Here is a 19988-nt window from a genome sequence, read left to right as displayed (position 1 = left end):
GGGGAAAGGGTTTGGGGGGACTGGGAGTACAGGATGCTTTGTAGGTATCTGCACATGTCCATGTGATGGCCTCTGCACCAATTGTTAGCCAGCATTTACTAATTGCATGCAGCCTGTTGTGTAGTGATTGCAGTTCTCACTGTGATTACAGGACTGTGCTATAAAAAGGTCTGTTAGGTAGGCGTAGCCCTTTCAGATTATCAGGGTGGGGACCATGCTGGTTTGCTGTGGACACTGTTCTGTGAGTGTAAGGGTTGGTATGTCTCTCATATTTCAGGCTGTGTTGTAGACACTGCAATGCATGTTGTTCTGTAAGCTGAGTATTCCTTCCTCCAGTGTCCTCTTCTCTGTGTGTATGTAAACTGACACCTACGAATAGTAATACTGTGTATATGGGTGTGTGCTTTCCTGTGGGGATTGTGGTGTAACTGGTATATAGCAGTGGCTCTTGCAATCTGTTGCTATGGCTTCAATATTTGGCCTTTACATTCACTCCTTGTATGCCTGCTAGGTGTCTTTCCTGTAATGTGTTGCTATGGCTTTCCTATTTTCCATTTCCATTCACAGCTTGTAATGCTTGCTAAATCTGTTTGGGCAGTGATTCCCTATGTGTTTGTTATGGTAGGGTGTTACTGCATGCAGTGTGGTCTGGCCATGGTGTGGGCCTTGACACTTACAAGGGTATTTGATCATGCTGCTGAGCAGGCCTCAGATATTCTCCGGTGCATCTTTTATCAGCCTCATGGAATGGTACGTAGCAGTGGGATACTCCAATGACATCTTCTGATATTCTGCAGTTGTGACTGTGGGTTATTTCAAGCATATGTATTAGTACACCATTTGTGCCGTGCAGGTGGTGCATACCTTCATTCAGTCATAGTTACCATTGCATGTGTAGTTACACCTTTCTGCCTACTGGTAGTACATTTGACAGGGTATCAGTGGGGCACAGTTGACATTTGTTTTCACATGAGGGACATCCCTGTAACTCAGTCACAGTTGCTATGTCTGATCTCTTAACTATTCAACTATGGCAGTGTTTGTCCTGCTCTGAGTGTGTGTGTGGCTTGCCAAATGCTACTGTGACATTATTACCTAGTAGCTACCAACTAGCATGACTGTTTCTCAGCACACAGTACTATTTTACAAATCCACTAGATTTGACAGTAAATATACATGACATGCTTTGTGTACTAGACTTGCTATATTCCCTTTACATTAATTCCTACTATTTTATGATATATTTCTTTCAGCACAATGTTCTTGTATAGCAGTCATGGCTTAGTGGTAAGTCATGCAGACTAGTGTTTCCAAGGTCCTGGGTTCGAGACTGAGGGAGGTATTTTATTTTGCTGCTGAGAAAACTACAGGCTTTGTCATTCAGAGTGACTAAGGCACTTCTAAGCAGTTGTAAGCGGGTTAGCGCTGGTTTGCGCGGAGGTCACGCATGCGCACTGTCGCTTAGCTTCGCGCACAGAAGCGCACACCCGCTTACTACTGCTTACAAGTGCTTACTCTCGCACACACCAGCGCTATTTTCATTTAAAGAAAAGAAAATGGGGAGATAGGAAAGTGGTGAAAAAGGGGGCACAAAGAGGGCAGGACAGTATAAAAACAAGCTCGGGTTTTGCAGGAGGGATGTAGGAAAGGCCCATAGCTGCCCATTTCTTCGTCAGCAACAGCTGTGCATATGTTTGTAATTTGGTGTGAAATTTGAAACCTTCCACCACTGAGAGAGGTGTGAGGACAACAATAATATTTGTTGTACAGCCAATTGTAATTGCCAGCTTACATGTCCAGCAGACGTGTGCAAAATGGGCAACTATGTATGGGGCGTAATTTTTTTGTGGGTACAGAGTGCCCTTTTTTTTTTTTTTTTTTTTCAGGTGATAGTGGTATGTCAGGTACGGGAAGTCGGTATAGCTGGGGAGGTAGGTAGGGGAGGTTAACAGACAAGACAAACAAGGCGCATACAGGAGTGGTGTATGACACATGTGGGGGGGTTACACAGTTGACTGGGACGGATGTTTGGATATCTCGAGCCCATGAGCCCACAGATGGCAACAGTGGAACTGAGATCCCCACCCATGGGCAGTTGCCACTGTGCCTTCACTGCCCAAGAAGGGGCTGTGCTGGGGGCTGTGTAGGCCAGGCAGCAGGCACGCCCGTGAGTTGTGCCACCCATGCCTCAAGCTGGCGTAGGGGCCCAAGCACAGCATGCCGGATCTCCCTACGCACCACAGTCCGGACACTATGGAGGGTGAGTGGATGTTCTCCTCTGGCCACACTTGCAGAGGGGGGACGAGCCCCATCCCCTGAAGTGCTTCCACCCGCAGGTGGCACAGGGCCACCGGAGGAGGGTCCGGCCTGGGCACTACTGCCAGGTGCACTCGCCAGCTGAGGTGGGAGAGGTGGGTCCGCTGGAACCCGCCTTCCCTGTCGTCCTATGTTTTGCATTATTTAGTGACAGTTTGGGTTAGTAACGTGCAATACCATTTACAATTAGTTGTAACAGCATGCATTAGTATTCCCATTAACCAAACACCCATAAATTCAAGCCGTTGAACAGCAAGCATAACACATGCATAATTTGAACAACAGTACACATTCCAACGACATGCAGGGTTGAGTGATGGCAACAGGCCATCAGGTTTGGATGTATGAACAGGGCACATGCATCAATGTACATGCAAATATGTATGAACCAACAGGACAATTGTCCAGGGGTGTTAATTGTGAATACACGTACCCATTTCACGTGGAATGGATTATTTGTGGTTATAGGGTAGGGTGAAGATAAATTTCATTAACAACTTCAAATACCTATACATATGCTGTACATTTCTACTAGCTGCAGATATATACACATTACAAGTCTGTCTACAGTTTCCTATGTGACAACTTATTCATGTTGGTGATAGGAATGTTACTGCTACATCAATATACATTTCATTTTTATTCATACACATTCATATCTGGCTCTGTTCAGCTACATCATCCTGCTACATTTGCTTTATATGGCTATAGACAACTGTGGATGTTTGGTATTTCATACAACCATACTATCTGCATATTGCAAACTGAGAGCAACATATCCAGATTTTGGGACACACATTCCAGCTTCAGTACTTTTTTCAACACATGTTGCTGTTTGCTTCTGCCTCTCACATTCATTTCATTCTCTACTGACTGCAGTATACTTTATTCAGGAGTTATTACTACTTTATTGGTGGATTCATACCTCTTTCTCACACTCTCTCACTTGTTTTATTTTTACAATTCAGGATGGTACTTAATTCTAGGCTTTATTGACATGTTTTACTTTTAGTTATAACAATCCTTTCCAACAGTCTCACTTGTGTCATGTTTCAGAATTTAAACAGAGGGATATATTTCACACATGTGTTTTACTCAGCTTCTGTAGCTGTACTTTTCAGCCTGCTGCAGATTATGTACTATTATATTACAGGTGGAACATCTTTATTTCAGACTTGTTTCATTTTTATTTTTGGATTACAGGCTGCATCACACTTTTGTAATCAAACAATACTTGCAAACTCTCTTACACTGTTACTTGCACTTTTTATTGATAAGTGACTATACTGCACTCTTTTGCAAGCTGTCATACTTATATTTTTTTACAGTTACAGGGAGAGAATTACTGACCTGCCTGGTGGCGCAACCGCACCAGCCTATCGGCATAGGCTCGATGGTTCGCAGAATGGACACCTGCAGCTGCAATATAAATGAAGTAATATTGGAATACACATCTCCATAATATCAGCTAGGTTAATTTCTTACATAAATAATTACATGTAACTTACTCAGTAGTGGGGCATTGGGCATTTGCCGGGCCTCCTGGATCCAACGGTTCAGTTGGTCGTGCTTCCGTCTCTTCAGGTCCGCATGGTGGTGATGGACCTGTTCACCAGTCCTTGGTATTCCTATGGCACTGGTGAGATCATGTGCCAACTGGTCCCACGCTTCAGCCCTATATGCTCCCCACAGGACCTGGCCCTGCATGAGTTGGGCCTCATGATCATGGACGAGGAGCCAAACCATATATTTGGACTCCTCAACACCCCACCTCTGTGCTCGGAAGCAACTACCCTCTCCTACACCTGCCATCCTAACTGCAAGTCGGTTCTGCAATCAGTTATGCTGTGTATTCCCGCCTATGGGGCTTATATATGCCGTTTTTCCCACACTTATCTGTGATTGGCCATTTTGGAATTGTATCAGCTTCACAAAACCTGCTTTGTCATGCTCCTCTTTCCATTCATTGCTATATATATGCTATTACTGCATTTCTAAGAGCAACTGTCATGGCTTAGTGGTTCAGTACTTTGACTATGGTGCATGGTATCCTGAGTTCGAGCCTGGCCATTGCTTTTTATATTTTATGACTGTCTACACAGGCTAGGAGGTGTGTCTGTGTAAAGGCAGTTTTGATACAGCTTGCTCAACGTTGCCCGTCGTTTAGCTTGTTGGCGCGGTGCACAGCTCCGCGCAAATGGGTCACGCTGGCTTACGCGCCGTTTGGCTGTCAGCACACATATTACGCTCAGCTCAGCTACGGGCACACAGTTTAAGCGTGTTGGTATTCTGCTCAACCCCGGCCACTCCTTCTACACCTGTTAAACCACTACTCACCTACGGGCACTCATTTTACACCTGTTAAAACACTGCTCACCTACGGGCAGATATACTCAACTTGTTAGAGTGTAACTCAGCTATAGGCACATCTGACATTTTTTTTTTTTTTATTATCTCACATTTCTTCAAAATACATGGCCCATTTCATTACATTGCACATAAAATATAATTTTATATATGTACATATATGTCAGGGAATTGTTTCGTGCTTATTTCACTAAAAATAAAATTTGATGTTGTGGGGGCTCGAACCATGACTGCCTCCTCTTCAGCCAACGTCTCTACCGCTATGCTATTGCTTCTTGGCTTACTTTGCATATTTAGTTCTTATATGCTTTTCCACTGACTGCTAACTGTGGCTAACCACCGGGGACGCCCGCGCAAACGAGCGCACTCACGGGCAAACATCTTTACAACTTATAAAAAAATATATAACATGTTCATTTATACGTTTTATGTTCATAGTCTATGGGGGCATGTGTTGTGTTGTGTTTATTCACATTTACATGGACTCTGTCGTGGGGGTTTACTTTCGGGACTTTTACTCTTCTGGGGGTGTGTCTGTTTGCAGTGCTTGCCCTACGGATACGCCCCCTACTGTCTTACATGGACCGTGTTAACCTTAGGTGTGATTCAGCATGCCCTCATGCATATGCATGGCATGTTGACTTCACACCGTTTAACTGCAGCCTCCGTGTAAGCCTTGTAACTCTTACACGGAGGCTTTGTGAATCCTGCCCAATATTTTTCTTAATGGTACTATTTTATAGTGCATTATTTTCTTTGCATGCTATAGAGTAAAGTTTCTCATTTATTTTTAAGTGTGATGTGGATGCCCATGTAAATGGATACTCCTGTTTTTTTTTTTTTTCATTCTCCCTTCTTCTTTCTTTCTCCTTGTTTAGTTTTAAGAAATTCAGGCACAGAAATGTAAAAAAGGACAAATGCCTGGTTAAAAAGAGTATGCCAAAATAAAAATTAGTGCGCTTTCTCATTTTTGCATAGGGGAATGACTGGATTAAGGCCCTTAACTTGATCTAGTAACAAGTTTTAAGAGAAAGCAAGTAAATGACCTCTACAGACACATCTAACTACAGACCCATTGCTATACTGTCTCCACTAGCCAAAATTATGGAACGGTGTGTTCATAAACAGCTCATAAACTACCTCACCCTAAATAGTCTATTGTCCCACACCCAGCATGGTTTTCGCCCCCATCATAGCACAACTACTGCCCTTCTCTCTTTCGTGGACTCACTCAACAGCAACCGTAACAACAATTTAATATCCTCCGCTCTCTTTCTTGACTTGTCAAAAGCCTTCGATATGGTCAATCACCAACTCCTGCTCCACACCTTGAAAACACTACGTCTTAGTAACCTCGCTATCAGCTGGTTCAATGCTTACCTCACTGGTAGAAAACAAGCCGTCCAATGGCAAAACAAGCTATCCAATCTACTCCCAAATAACATTGGTGTTCCCCAAGGCTCTATACTTGGTCCCCTTCTCTTCTCTGTCTTTATAAATGATCTTCACTCAGTCATCCCTAGAACCTCTTGTATTCAATATGCAGATGACTCCACCCTGATCTGCTCAGACATCTCCCTCACCAAACTCCAAGTTTCAACCCAGCAGTGCTTTACTATAGTTGAAAAATGGTTCTCAGATTTAAAACTCTTACTAAATCCTACTAAAACCAAGTTACTGCTATTTTTCCCTCTGCATCCATCGGCCAAGGTAAAGAACCTCCAAACGCCAACAACCCTACTTTCCACGTGATCTCTACCAATGGAACCATCATAGAGCCTGTCTCCCACACCAAACTACTTGGTGTGACCATCGACCACAAGCTCAAATTTGACATACACATCAGCTTAACCATTAACTCTGTCAATAAGAAACTAGGCTCCATGTACAGAATAAATAACTTCCTAACCCCACACACCAAACTAACTATAGCTCGCACCCATCTCCTTTCAACCCTCCTTTATGCCTCCCCAATATTTTCATTCCTCAACAAGACTGAGCTAAATAAACTTTCTACAGCTTATAACCATATAGCCAGATTCATAACAGGGACGCCTTATCGAACCCACCACTGCCTAAATCTAAAGGCACTTGAATGGTTAGAACTGCCCAATATTCTCAAAATCAACCAACTCACTGAGGCATTTAAGATAATTAACCAACCAGACAACACCCCTCACTTAATAAAATACTTACCCCTACTCCAACCTAACCTGCCTCAGATCTTCTAAAACTGTCCGGTACAAACCGTCAAATCTAATAACTCTGGAGGTGATGCTCTCTACACCAACTCCATTGGTAGGCTTTGGAACTCCCTCCCAACCAGCCTAAGAATTATTACCTCACTCAACCAATTCAAAAAACACCTCAAAGAATTCCTCAAGTCACACTGGCTGTGCCCCTGTACCAAACCTGACTAACAAAAAGTCCAGGCCTGTACCACCCCAGAATTCCACCACTTCCCTCTAGGACGACAATTGCAATTGAAGCATGTGAGATTATTTGCTTAAGTTTTGTGCCTGTTTTATATAGTGTGTAAAGCCTGTTTTATATAGTGTGTAAAGCCAATTGTTGTATTTTTATTCTCTATTTCAACTACATGTATAGCCAATTGTTTTATTTTTATCTCTATTTCAAATATATGTAAAGCCTATAGTAATTTTTATTGTCTTAGCATCTATTATGTTATCTGTACCTTCTTCTTGGAGCTTTTCTCCCCGGGCCTCTACTGAAAATGGACATGTATCCAGCTAGACTAGCCCGGTAAACAAATGTAAAATAAATAAATAAATAAATATTGAATATTATAAGGCTCTTTTTTCTGCCAAATAAATGCATGCTTATTAGCAATTCTGTATCTGGTCCTCATGTCCCCAGGAGACAATATAATAAAGAGAAAAGACTAGGAGATAATGCTCTCTGAAAGCATTGAAGTGTTTACCCAGCTGGGAGACCTATAAAGATAAGACAAAGCCAGACAACACTTAGTAGAAGCACAGGCTGAATCATGTGTCTTTGCATAAATAACCTTTCTTTTAGGTTACCTAAGTTTGTGAGTGTGACTATCATTTTGGAACATTTATTCCTATTAGAAGGATAAAACCTCAATATTTGAAGATATCATTTTGTATGATGTGAAGTTGTCCTGTCTGGCCTTCATTCTTAACTGATGGGTTTGGAGCTGATCCTCGGATCTGACTCAGCCGTTTTTTACAAGCTTGAGGTCTTCAGCTAGCTCTTGGCTAATCCCTTGTCCCATGATGCCCTAGTGCTATGGAAACAGATTGAGCGTTGTTTGACTAGCTCAGATTAAGTGACAGTTCTTTTCTCGTTTAAAGCTGTTTTTATTCTACCATTATTGAGAATAACTTGGTAGTAGTTCTATCACATACCTTTTCTGTTTTTTTTTCCTAGTTAAAATGTAAGAAATTAAAATTTAAAAAAATAGAATCCCTCTATCTCTCTAGGCCTTTTGTTTGGTTGGCCTACCCTTACGCTATCCCGTCTCGTAGTTATGAAGTGTTTTTGATTGTGTGTTTTTCGGCTTTAAGTATCATTAAAGTGTGACAGTTAAATTACAGTAGTTTATATGTGTTTAATAGTTGTAGTGGTTTGTTATACTGAATAGTCCATTTAATTTAGAGGGCTCCTTTTCTTCTTGCTGTTTAGTGGGTTTCATATATTTAAAGTAGTATACACTGTTTAGTTCAGTCATAGAAGTCCAGCTAAGTTAGAGGACTTTTCTTCAGCTTTGTTAGCGTTAGTTTGAGGGTTCTGTTTGTGTGCATTTTTACCTTTTCTACTTGGTAAATTTTAGTAGTTATATTTATATAGATATCTTTATAACCTCAGTTAAGTTAGAGAGGTTTATAACTGGCTTTTTCTTTTGATATGCTTGCTGTTACATTGTCAAAACAGGCAAAAGAGTCGAAACATTCTGGTTTCAAAAAATGCCCAAAGTGTGGACAAAAGATGTCATTGACTGACAGACACACAGAGTGTGTCGATTGTTTAGGTGCAAGTAATTTATAGGACCCTTGTGCTGGTAAAGTCTAGCTTTGCTGAAGCCATAGAGAAAGGTCAAAGCTCCCAGTCAGAGGCTAAGTCCCCTTCATCTGACAAAACTAAATCCTCTAAAAGCTCTTCTACTTTGGAGGAGTCAGAGACGGCTAAAAAGACACCTAAAATGTCTCTAACAGTATCTAAAGATATCGGATCAGAAAGACCATCAACCTCGGTTCCAATGGTTTCAGAGCCATTGGTTTTAATAGTATGGAGCCGGTCCCCTGCATTGGACCCGGTATCCGCCACGTTACAGTCACCACTACTGCAAATGTCAGCTTCTCCAGCCCCATCATCCAGATCCTCTAGGAGCCTATCCAGTTTGGATGTGGATCATGTGGTGCAGAGACCATTGAAGACACAGGCTTTAGCCAAACTTTTATTGGAGCTGACCCTCAGGGCTTCGGAACCGACTGTACCTCCCCATTCTATCTCTATTCCTCCTCAGACCTGACTCATGGTTTCAGAGCTGAAATGGGTGGAATTGATGGTGATGAGATTGTCGGAACCGAGACCTGCTTCAGGACTTTCGACCCCGACTGCTTTGACTACCTCAGTGCTGTCCGGGAAGTCTAGGAGCTGACACTCGATGGCTGACTCCGGGGGGATGAGTGGAGCTGATATTTTGTCAGATCTGACCCTTCCTGTCTGAGCTTCAGCTCGTGTGAGCTTGGCTCCTACCTCTGCCTCAGAGCCTACTCCTGTGGTGCTGGGGGTGTCTCTTGGTTCCTCGGAGCCAGAGCCTCCTTCAGCTCAAGGGAGGGTTTTTTTTTCAGGCTATGAGGAGAGCCCTCAGAGACAGCCTCACCTTCGGCTACCCCCATTCCATCCCTTAGAGCACAAGTGTCTGTTTCAGCAAAACCAAATCCACAAGGGCATCGAGATCCAGAACTTCAGGAAACCCCAGTGGATGACTAATTATCTTCTAAGACTTCCCCAGAATATCCTTCTGAAGAGGATCCTCGAAAGAAAACTTGCAAGAGGAAGTATTTGGACTCCCCACAGGAGTCAATTTCATCTGACACGGACCTCGATGAATTAGAAGGGTCCCCATGGTCACCCTCTGAGTATGTCTTCTTCGCAGACATCCTAGCGATCCTAAAACAGAGAGGTGGCTGGAAGTCCATCAACCCTACTGATGAGGAGTCCATGTACCTGAAAGCTTTTGGATCTCAACCCTCCTTCTCCTGAGTATCTCCGCTTTTTGACGAGCTTATGAAATTAGTTTGTCAAAAGGTTTGGGAGTCTCCAGACACAGTGGAGCCTGTCCCTAGGAGGCCTAATAAATTTACCACCAGCCCAGAAGGTAAAGCTTTTTTAATAAAAGGTGTTTCTGTAGATGCTATGGTGCTGGCGGTGGCAGCCACTAAAATGGAGTTATAGGAAACATCCTCATATGTTCATCCTCCGAATAAAGATTCACGCACGATGGAAAGATATGGAAAGTGCATGTTTTCATCAGCGGCCTTTACCCTCGGGTCTCTGAGCTATTTAACCTATTTTACTAGGTTACAGAGAGATCTCATAAAAGAACTAGGAGATTCTCTCCAGGGTTCAGTAGCTGAGGGGATATCAGAGAAAGTGTCATCCCAGCTCTCCACCCTTAACTCCCTAGTGAACTCATCTATGAGGCTAATCTCTTATGCAGCTGATGGAGCGAGTAGGTCAGCGTGCTAAGGAATCACCCTTAGGAGACACTCCTGGATGCGCCTCTGTAACTTCGCGGAACCCTTCAAGTCATCTTCATAAATACGCCCTTTGATGGCTCTTCCGTTTTCGGGCCTAAAGTAAAAGAGACTTTAACCACGTGTGAACAGGAAGGGAAAACTCTCCTGTGGGAGTACGTTTTTCCACCCCTTCCAAGCTGTATCCCAATGGTCAAAAGGGGGAAAAGATGTGCTTCTGGAAATCCCAGAAAGTTTTTCCTGACACACATGGTGAACCCTCCTTCAGGGGCATAGGAGGAGGTAATAACAGAAGATGCTGACCATGAGACAGAGGGGCCACAAAACCAAGGTGACCATGAAACCTTTTTTGGTAAGCCTTTTCAGTGCTTCTGAGAGGAGGCCCATCTGTTCCACTCCGGAGGCAGCTGGGGGACGCTTGTCTTGTACCCAGTCACCTGGCTAAAAATCACAAAAGGCAGATGGGTACAAAGAATCATATTCATAGGTTACTCAATACCCTTTTCAATGCCACCTCCGCAAATCAAAAGAATCTGGATGTTTCACCCAATCAGAGGGATTAAGCAACCATAGAGATTCAAAATTTGCTAGAAAAAAGAGCCATCCAGTCAGTCCTCGCAGACCAAATAGGATCTGGAACTTACTCAAGATTCTTTTTAGTTCCAAAGAAGACAGGGGACTGGAGACTCATATTGGATCTCAGCAGACTGAACAAGTCAGTAAAAAAGGCAAAGTTCTGGATGGTCACATTGCAGTCAATACTTCCTTTTCTAGGAAAAGACAATTGGATGTGCTCGACAGACTTTCAGGATGTGTACTACCACATAAAAATGGACAGGCCATGCAGAAGCCACCTGCGCTTTGGCTAGAAGCCAGTCATTATCAGTTTCAGGCTCTGCCCTTTGGACTCACTACACCCCTCCCCAGAGTGTTCACCAAATGCATGTCAGTAGTCACAGCTTAGTTGAGTCAACTAGGATTCTGAGTGTTTCCATACTTAAATGACTGGCTCGTAACCACCACCAAGTAACTACTCATCCAAGCAAGGGACACAACCTTAAAACTTTTTGCACAGTGTTTTAAAGCAAAGCTCTATATTTCATATATTGTGGATTCAACATGGTAAAAGCCTGTTATTGAAGCTGTTGTTTTGAAGCTGTCTTTTCACCATTTTGGTTGTTTAGCAAGTTTTGAATACTCAGATGAAATACTAATACCTCTTCCAATATTTACATTGTTTTTTTGTTCTGCTGAGCATTCTTTAGCGGAATTCACTTCTTTTTCTGGATTTGACATTTTGATATCTTCTCATAAGGCATCAGCAAGAAGACAGTATCTTAGTAAATGGGAAAGGTTTTTTAGTTGGGCTTTAGAAAATAAGATTGATCCTTATTCTGTACCTCTTTCTTTTGTTTTAGAATTTCTAACAAAGGTTTTTGAAAAGGGTGCCGCAGCTGCTACCATCAGGGTACAATTAGCAGCAATATCAAATTTTCATCTAGGCGAAAATGGACCAGACATTATGTCACATAGATTATGCAAAGCTTTTCTTAAGGGCAGTTGTCTTTTAAGACCACCAATCAAATCTCCACTGCCACCATGGAACCTCAACTTCATCCTATCCAGGATAATTCTTCCACCATTTGAACCTGCATCTTCATGCGAGTTAAAATTTTTAACTTGGAAAACTATTCTGTTAGTGGCCATCACTTCAACTAGAAGAGTGTCAGAGCTGCAAGCACTTTCAGTCAAAACCCCATACCACTTGTTTCACAGTGACAGAGTTTCCCTGCAAACAAATCCATCCTTCCTACCTAAAGTCTGTTCAGAATCCAATTTAAATCAAACCATAGAATTGCCAGTCTTTTTTTCCCAAATACGGCAATAAGGCAGAATCCATGCTATACCAACTTGATGTCCACAGACAATTATGTTTCTATTTACAGAGAACAAAAGAATTCAGAAAATTTGATCAACTTTTTGTGTCATTCTCAGAAGCTGAAAAGGGTACAGTGGTAGCAAAAACCACCTTGTCCAGATGGCTATCAGACTGTATTTCCTTTACTTATAACTCAGTCAGTAAGAAATTACCAGGCAAAGTAAAGGCTCACTCAGCTAGAGCCATTGATACTTCTTCATCCTTTTGTGCCAAAGTTCTTATAGATACCATTTGTGCAGCAGCAACTTAGGCAACACCTCCTACCTTCATCATTCATTACAAAGTGGATACGGCCTCAAGGGACAGGGCTTCCTTTGGGTCCACTGTACTGAAGAATATACTACCGTGAGCCACCCAGGATTAATGGTGCTAGGGACGCTGTCCCATCAGTTAAGAATGAAGGCGAGATAGAGCAACTTCCCATAAAGAAGTTAAAGTTCTTACCATAATGTTCCATGTGAGTTGTCCATCTCACCATTCATTCTTATGTCCCTCCCTCCAACCTCCAACCTGTGGATTCCTAGGAGATCTGGACTTTAGTAATAATTGGACTTTGACCTTTTTCAGGTTTTTCTTATAGTATAAGAGATGACCTTTATACAACTTTTAATACACATGCAAACAAGATCTGAGGAACACACTAGGGCATCATGGGATAGGGGATTAGCCTTGAGCTAGTTGAAAACCTCGAGCTTGTAAAAAATGGCTGAGTTAGAGCTGAAGATCGGCTCTGAAACCATCAGTTAAGAATGAATGTCGAGATGGACAACTCACATGGAACGTTATGGTAAGAACATAACTTCTTTTTATTATTAAGTTAATAGGTTTTTAGGGGGTATTTGGGGTGTGTGTGTGATTGTGTGTTTTGTCTGTTTGTTTGAGGACTTTCAACAAATCAAAATGTTTTGTAAGATGTGACATGGGCTGAAATGGATATGACAAAAAAAAAAAAAACAACTGTATAAAAGACTAAACTGCCAAACAGTGTATACATGTAGCACAAACGCTGGAACTATGGTTCCAGCATTTGTTTATCTATTTATCTAGTTGTATGTACTTCATGTGTGATATTCTCTAGACCTGTCAATTGTTATTTAACCTACTCTATGTACAGATATTCTCTAACTGTTGACTTTCTTATTATGTTTCATGTTGGTTTTAATATTTTATTCTTATTTTTATTTTTGATTTGATTTTTATTGTAAAAATTTGTAATACTTCTGGAGCTTTCCTCCTCAGGTCTCTCCTGAAAATGGACCCCTGGCTCATTTGACTAACCCGGTTAACAAATGTCAGTAAATAAAAAATAAATAAATAAACAGACATTTAACAAAAAAGCTATTGCACATAAAAGGTGGGATTAATAACTTTTTAATACAATGTTGTTTCTGTAATGTATTTAAATGTCAAGGGTCTCACAGATAAATACAAGAAAGAAAGAGTAGTGTATTAAAAATGTAGAATGCAAATAGCTATGCTACAAGAGACACACTTGGAAAGAACTGAACATGTAAATTTGATAAAGAAAGGTTTTCTGGATAGTTATTCAGTGGAATACTTTGGATAAAAGAAGAGTCTTTTGGCTTTTCCCGGTTATGGGGTCGCCACAGCAGAATTCTGGTCTACTAATGATCGGCAGTGGATTTTTATGGTGCCGTGTTGCCAGCCCAACGCCCAACCTTCAAAGAAGGCACACCCATTCACACATGCACCTACCTGCATGTCTTTAGATGTCACTCGACTGTGGGGAGGACATACAGACTCCACACAGAAGGCGCTCCAGCCGAGAATCAAACGGAAGCACCTCTTGCTGTGAGGTGACAGTGCTAACTGCTGTACCACCGCGGCCCTTTGGATAAAAGAAAAGAGTATTTATATTAATTGCAAGAGGAGCTCCAGTAGTGATAGAAGAAGATTAAAAAAAAAGATAATAATGGTAGATTTGCACTTCTAAGAGGCTCCTGGCAAGGGAGGAGGATTACACTGGTGTGTATTTATATTCCAAAAAGTGATAAAGCCTTGAAGGAAGTTCCACAAAATAGGATTAAAAAATAATAATAATTTGTTGAGCGCTTTTGTCTTATGACAGAGGACTTCATTAGAAATAAAACAAATCTAAGCATACAGTGCTTTAAATACTGTATTACAAAACCATTGGATGATACATTAATTAAATCATTAAACCTGTAAAATAATCTTCCATTCTTAAAGTCACCACACATATAAAACATATGAAAACATGAAGGAACACACCTCTATTACACCCATTTTACACACAAAGGCCATGAAATTATAGGTATTCAAACATAAATGGTTGCCCAATATTTAATATTTTATTATTTTAACATATCCTATACAATCTTATACAGTTTTATAACATTTTAGATATTTGTAATACAGTAGAAATTAATTTATTACAACAAGTTTGCATTTTACTTCTGCTGTCATTTTGGCTAATGGCTGTTCTAGTAGCTATTTCATAGTATTTTACTGTCTTTATGCTTCTTATATGTGTGGTAACTTTAAGAATGGAAGATTGTTTTAATTTCTTAATGGTTTGATTAATGTATCATCCAATGGTTTTGTGATACAGTATTTAAAGCACTGTATGCTTAGGTTTGTTTTATTTCTGATGAAGTCCCCTCTCATGGGATGAAAGCACTCAAGGTGTTATCACTTTTTTGGTTATTAGCTGTTTAATATAACATCTAACTTTCAGTTGTGTGTATATGTATTTATATCCCACCTAAAACTGCTGTAATGGGGCTTAAGAAAATTCTGGGAGAAATAATCAGCTTTCAACAAGGAGTATTATTTATAGGTAGGGATTAGAATTTGATTTGCAGCTGTGAATATGTGTCTGGGGGGCCCAGAAGGGAAAATATAGCAAAGGATGGTAGATTTGTGAAGAAATTTATGAAAATATTTGGCTTGGAAAATGTAAATTCTGTACTAGGAGTTTGGAGTGAATTTACATATTATTCTTCAGTATACAAAAACTGGGCTAGGCTAGACAGAGTTTACAATTCACAGGAGATGTGCATTTAATTGAAGGTCTTGATACACACCCAGTAACTATTTCAGATCATGCACCAATAGTAACTGAAGTAAAATACAGGGTAATGAAATAAAAATGAGACACTGGCACTTTCCCGCATATCTGTTGAAAAGAGAAATTTTTAAGGAATGGGTAGTGGAAATTATTCAGGAGTGATTATAGAAGTAAGACATTTCTTCTGAAAATATAGCTAGGGAGTGAGATAAAATTAAAGTGGAGTGTACAAATAGGGTTGAAATGAAAGAAAGGGAAATATGGTTTAAGAAGTAACAAGAATTATTTAGAGGGATTGACAAATGTTAAAGTGTTACAAAATAGGGGGAAATCCCACAGAACAAGAGGAGGAGCAACTGCAGAATGCTAAGCCGAAAATAATGATCTTAGAAAGACTGCTGTTAAGCAACTGTTTTTGATAATAACTCTAGAGCACAAAAACTTTTAGTACAACAACTCAAGCAACAGAAAGCAGAAAGGACTGTCGCCAAGCTTAGGAAGCCTATAACAAGGAAGATAACAAGAGATCCTGTAGAAGTATTAGAAATATTTTGGAAGTTTTATGAAAGTCTGTATAAAGCAGAGAAATGTGGAAATCAAGAAAAGGTACAAGTGGAAATATTTGTGGAAGAATTAAATATGCCAAGGTTAGAGGTCTACATAACGAGGCTCAATTACAAACAGTTAGGATAGGAGGAGATGAGATAAAATGGTGATCTATAACCAATGTACAGGAAAGTCCCCAAGAATAGATGGTATTCCTGTAGAAGTCTGGAAGCTAGGAAGGAAAAAGTGATGCCCTAATTGATAGATATGGATCTATGTGGTTTTGTGGAGGGGAGGGGCAAACATTCGGCAACATTAACAGAACATTAATGATTCAGAGGGAAGCAGAATTTAAGAGAATACCACATTTGTTGGTGGGTTTTGATGCAGCAAAACATTTGACACAGCAAGCTGGGATTTTATGAGCAGGGCAATGGAAGCATTTGCATTCCCTGATAAAATTATAAGGTTAATTAGGAGGATATATGAGGGAATGGATGTGAAAATTAAAGTGGATGGGTTCCTCTATGATAATTTCTGCTTGCGCATAGGAACCAGGCAGGGTTGTCCTCTTTCCCCTTTTTATTTGCATTATATTGAGAACCATTGACAAAGAAAACAAGGGATGCCGAAATTCAAGAATATTAATTTGTATGGTAGTCAAGAAAAGCTGGCTTTATTTGCAGGTGATATTATTTTATACCTGATAAATCCAGAAAAGAACATTGCAGCGGTAGCGTTGTCGCCTCACAGCAAGAGGTTCTCCCGTTCAATCCTCAGCTGGAGTGCCTTCTGTGTGGAGTCTGCATGTCCTCCCCGTGGTCGAGTGGCGTTCAAAAGACATGCATGAATGGGCATGCCTTCGTTGAAGGTTGGCTGTCGAGCTGGCACCTCGGCACCATAAAAATCTACTGCCAATCATTAGTGGACCAGAGTTCCACTGTGGCGACCCGTAACCGGGAAAAGCTGAAAGAAGAAGGAAGGAAGTGTTCTGTAACATTTTGAAACACTTTCATATATTTTCAGGATACAAAATTAATGAAGCTAAAACAAAGGCAATAGCAGTAAATTATGCACCCATATATGAATTGGTTCAGCCGTATCCATATTTATGGGGGCATGGTAAAATGAAGTATTTAGGGGTATGGATTAAAAATGATTCCGGTGTGGCAGCTAAGGATATGTGGGAAGAGACTAAACAAAAGATAATACAAAAACTGAGAAACTGGAAGCTCTGTTATATGGATATGGATAGTAAGATACAAGCAGTTAAAATGTTTTAGTCCCTTTAATCTTCTACACAGGCCAGACATATTTTTATCAACCAGAGAAGTTGTGGGTAGCAATTAATAAAGAGCTGAAGGATTTTATCTTTGAGAGGAAGACAGCAAGAGTCAAGTGGGGTAGGTTGATTCTTCCAATAGAACAAGGCGGATTGGGATTATATGATTTGAAGGGGGATTTCAGAGCTACACAGTTAAGGCTGCTATACATAGCACAAGCAGAAACCTATAATTCAAAATGGCAACTGATGACAAAATGCGAGAAGCTCAAGAAAAAAGGAAAGACCTGGATTTTAGATGCAGATCTTTAAGGAGAACAATAATCATACAGAACATTATATTCATAAAGTAGCAGAAAGTATTCTAAGAACTAAGCCAACATATGAATGGAGAAAAGAGATTCTGCCAATAGCGATGATTGCAATTAGGGATACAGACAGTAGGCAAGAGGGAGTTGGAATATACTGGAGAAAACTGGCAAAGAAACCAAGGCACTAGGAGGAAATAACTAGAGAGGGAAAGGTAATAGAATGGGAAGCTTCCAAGAATTTATTTGGACTGCAGGTTAGAGATTGCCTTCCCTGTCAAGGATTGATGTCAGTGTATATGCAAAGAGAAAGAAATAGGATAGTCCTAAATGAAAGACCAGCGCTGGTATAGTTTTTATTAGAATCTAGAACAGAAGCTGCAGTTAAAAAAAGAATAATTAGTAGAGCATATAAAATATTGCATGATAATTATAAGAATCAATCAGAGGAGGTTAGGAAGCCTTGGGAAGAGAGACTGGATAAGCAATTCGCAAAGAAACAATGGTGAGGTATATTTTTGTCTCCCAAATATGCAACAAAATCTAGAAGATTTAGGATTTTTGCTTGGAAATGTTTACATAGATATTTTTATACCCCGTAGCTCTGATGAAGAGAAATAGAAAAATGAAGATTTTGCAAAAGTATCTCTGGAGACAGTGCCTGAATCAGCAGCTGTAACTACAGTTTCTTTTTGTAAAAGTAAATACACGTAGTATGAGTCAATGCATCTGTTAGAAAGCAGCTAAGACCACATTTCTGAACTTCTGCAGACATTGCATATTAGATATACACACCATAGGGCAAGTTTTGCCATTGCATTTCTGGACCTCCTTTCTAACATGGTGTCAGACTGCATCTTGTGTAGGAGTTGCGTTAATACACTTCCACTGTCTAAAGAACTGTACTATAGCAGTGGTCCTTACAGTGAACAAATAACAGTTACATGGGCGTACTCACTGTAACAGTAGGTGTTTTGCATAAAGGGATCACTGCTATTATATGGGCTCACTTCACCCTTTTGTTTCTGCATCCCACCCACTTCTTTGAAGATCGGATGGCAATGTTCTTTTCACCCTACAGAGCCTTTCCTCCAGGACATCTTGAGTGACATAATTGACCCCATTGTCCTGGATGCCTTTCACAATATTTATAGGCACACTGGTTGGTGATATGTTACTGTAAAAATTAAATGGGTGATGGTGGCGTAGGCTGTTTTGTACTTTACATCTGACAGTCATGTTGTCATACGTGGTGTAGAAAAAGAGATTCCTAATAAAGTTTTAGAAGTCTAGTGGTAAAGGCTGGTATCTGCCTGCAGGTAATACTAATGTATATGAAATTACAGTGGAGCAGTGATCCTATTATCTTAACATTTTTTTATGGAGAGCATACTCTTGCATAGAGTTTTGGAAAGGCTGTGGAGTCACAATCATGGCTTTTGTAACAGATTGCTGTACCATTGTTATAAGAGAGTTTGCTAGCTGAACAACTAGCATATAATTTGGTAAGAAACCAAGAATGGGTAAGTTTAAATTACAGCTATGGTGAACTGCAACATCTGCTGCCTCTGTGTTTGGTAAGGATTTAACTATAGCTGTGGATTATGAAATAATTTGTGCATGTTGTGTAAGAAACCGTTTCCTGTATCATTGATCACCTAACTAATAAAAAGCTATATCTCCCCTTGAGACATAACCAAAAATGGAATATTTAGACATGCCATTCCATTCCCATCTGGGTAACACAATGTATACATTAAATCTCCAAGTTAACAAGTTGCTTGAATTAAACGTTATTTGTTTATGCTGTCTTCACAGAAAGAAAAGGATAAAAGAAAAGAAGAAAAAAGGAAAGAAAAAGAACCAGAAAAATCATCAGCCAAACCTCCGCCTTTTGAAAAGGTGAAATCGGTATGTTATCACTGTGCCAGTAAATCAGTGTTTAGTCAATCTGTAGCAGTTTGTGTGCCTTGGATATCTGTTTGTTAGTGGTGGATACTTGGAAATTGGGAGGGAGGAGGGAAAGAGGTTAAGGTCAAGTGGGACAGCTTCATACATATCTTGATGAATTTGCACTTATTTCCAAGCAAAAGTTTTCTTTTAAGTTTTTTCACTTCTTTGCATTACACTTGAAAGATGTTTTTAAATGCCTGTCTGTGTAACAGAAAATGTAAAGAAAATGAAAATAGAAAATTCCAGTAGGTATGACTGCTCTGCTGGTACAGAGAGATAAATACTAGACTACAACTGAGGTAACCCGGGTTTGGTAAGTGGCATGGATAACTGCAAGGAGCTGGTGTGGAAAGAATGGACATGCCCATTCTGAGAGGAGTGGGTCTGTGGCAGGTCTCCTTAGTGGGACTGGATGACAGCACCTGGCTTGGGGTGTGCTACTGTGCTTTTTGACAGTCATGCGGGCAAGCATGCAGGC

General features: G+C 40.5%; 1 protein-coding gene across 1 annotated transcript in view; it reads left to right on the top strand.

Moving 5' to 3' along the window:
• The window catches only part of SMAP1 (small ArfGAP 1), a 3101511-nt gene that overhangs the window by 1149211 nt on the left and 1932312 nt on the right, over positions 1-19988 (top strand). The window contains exon 6 of the mRNA XM_044063898.1: positions 19376-19468. Coding sequence (XP_043919833.1) covers positions 19376-19468 — 93 coding nt within the window. The remainder of the gene's footprint in view (positions 1-19375; positions 19469-19988) is intronic.

The sequence above is a fragment of the Protopterus annectens genome, chromosome 2.part2 (genome assembly GCF_019279795.1).
Source record: "Protopterus annectens isolate FY-2018-M chromosome 2.part2, PAN1.0, whole genome shotgun sequence".
Classification (NCBI taxonomy): domain Eukaryota; kingdom Metazoa; phylum Chordata; order Ceratodontiformes; family Protopteridae; genus Protopterus; species Protopterus annectens.
This window is presented reverse-complemented; position numbering and strand designations above follow the sequence as displayed.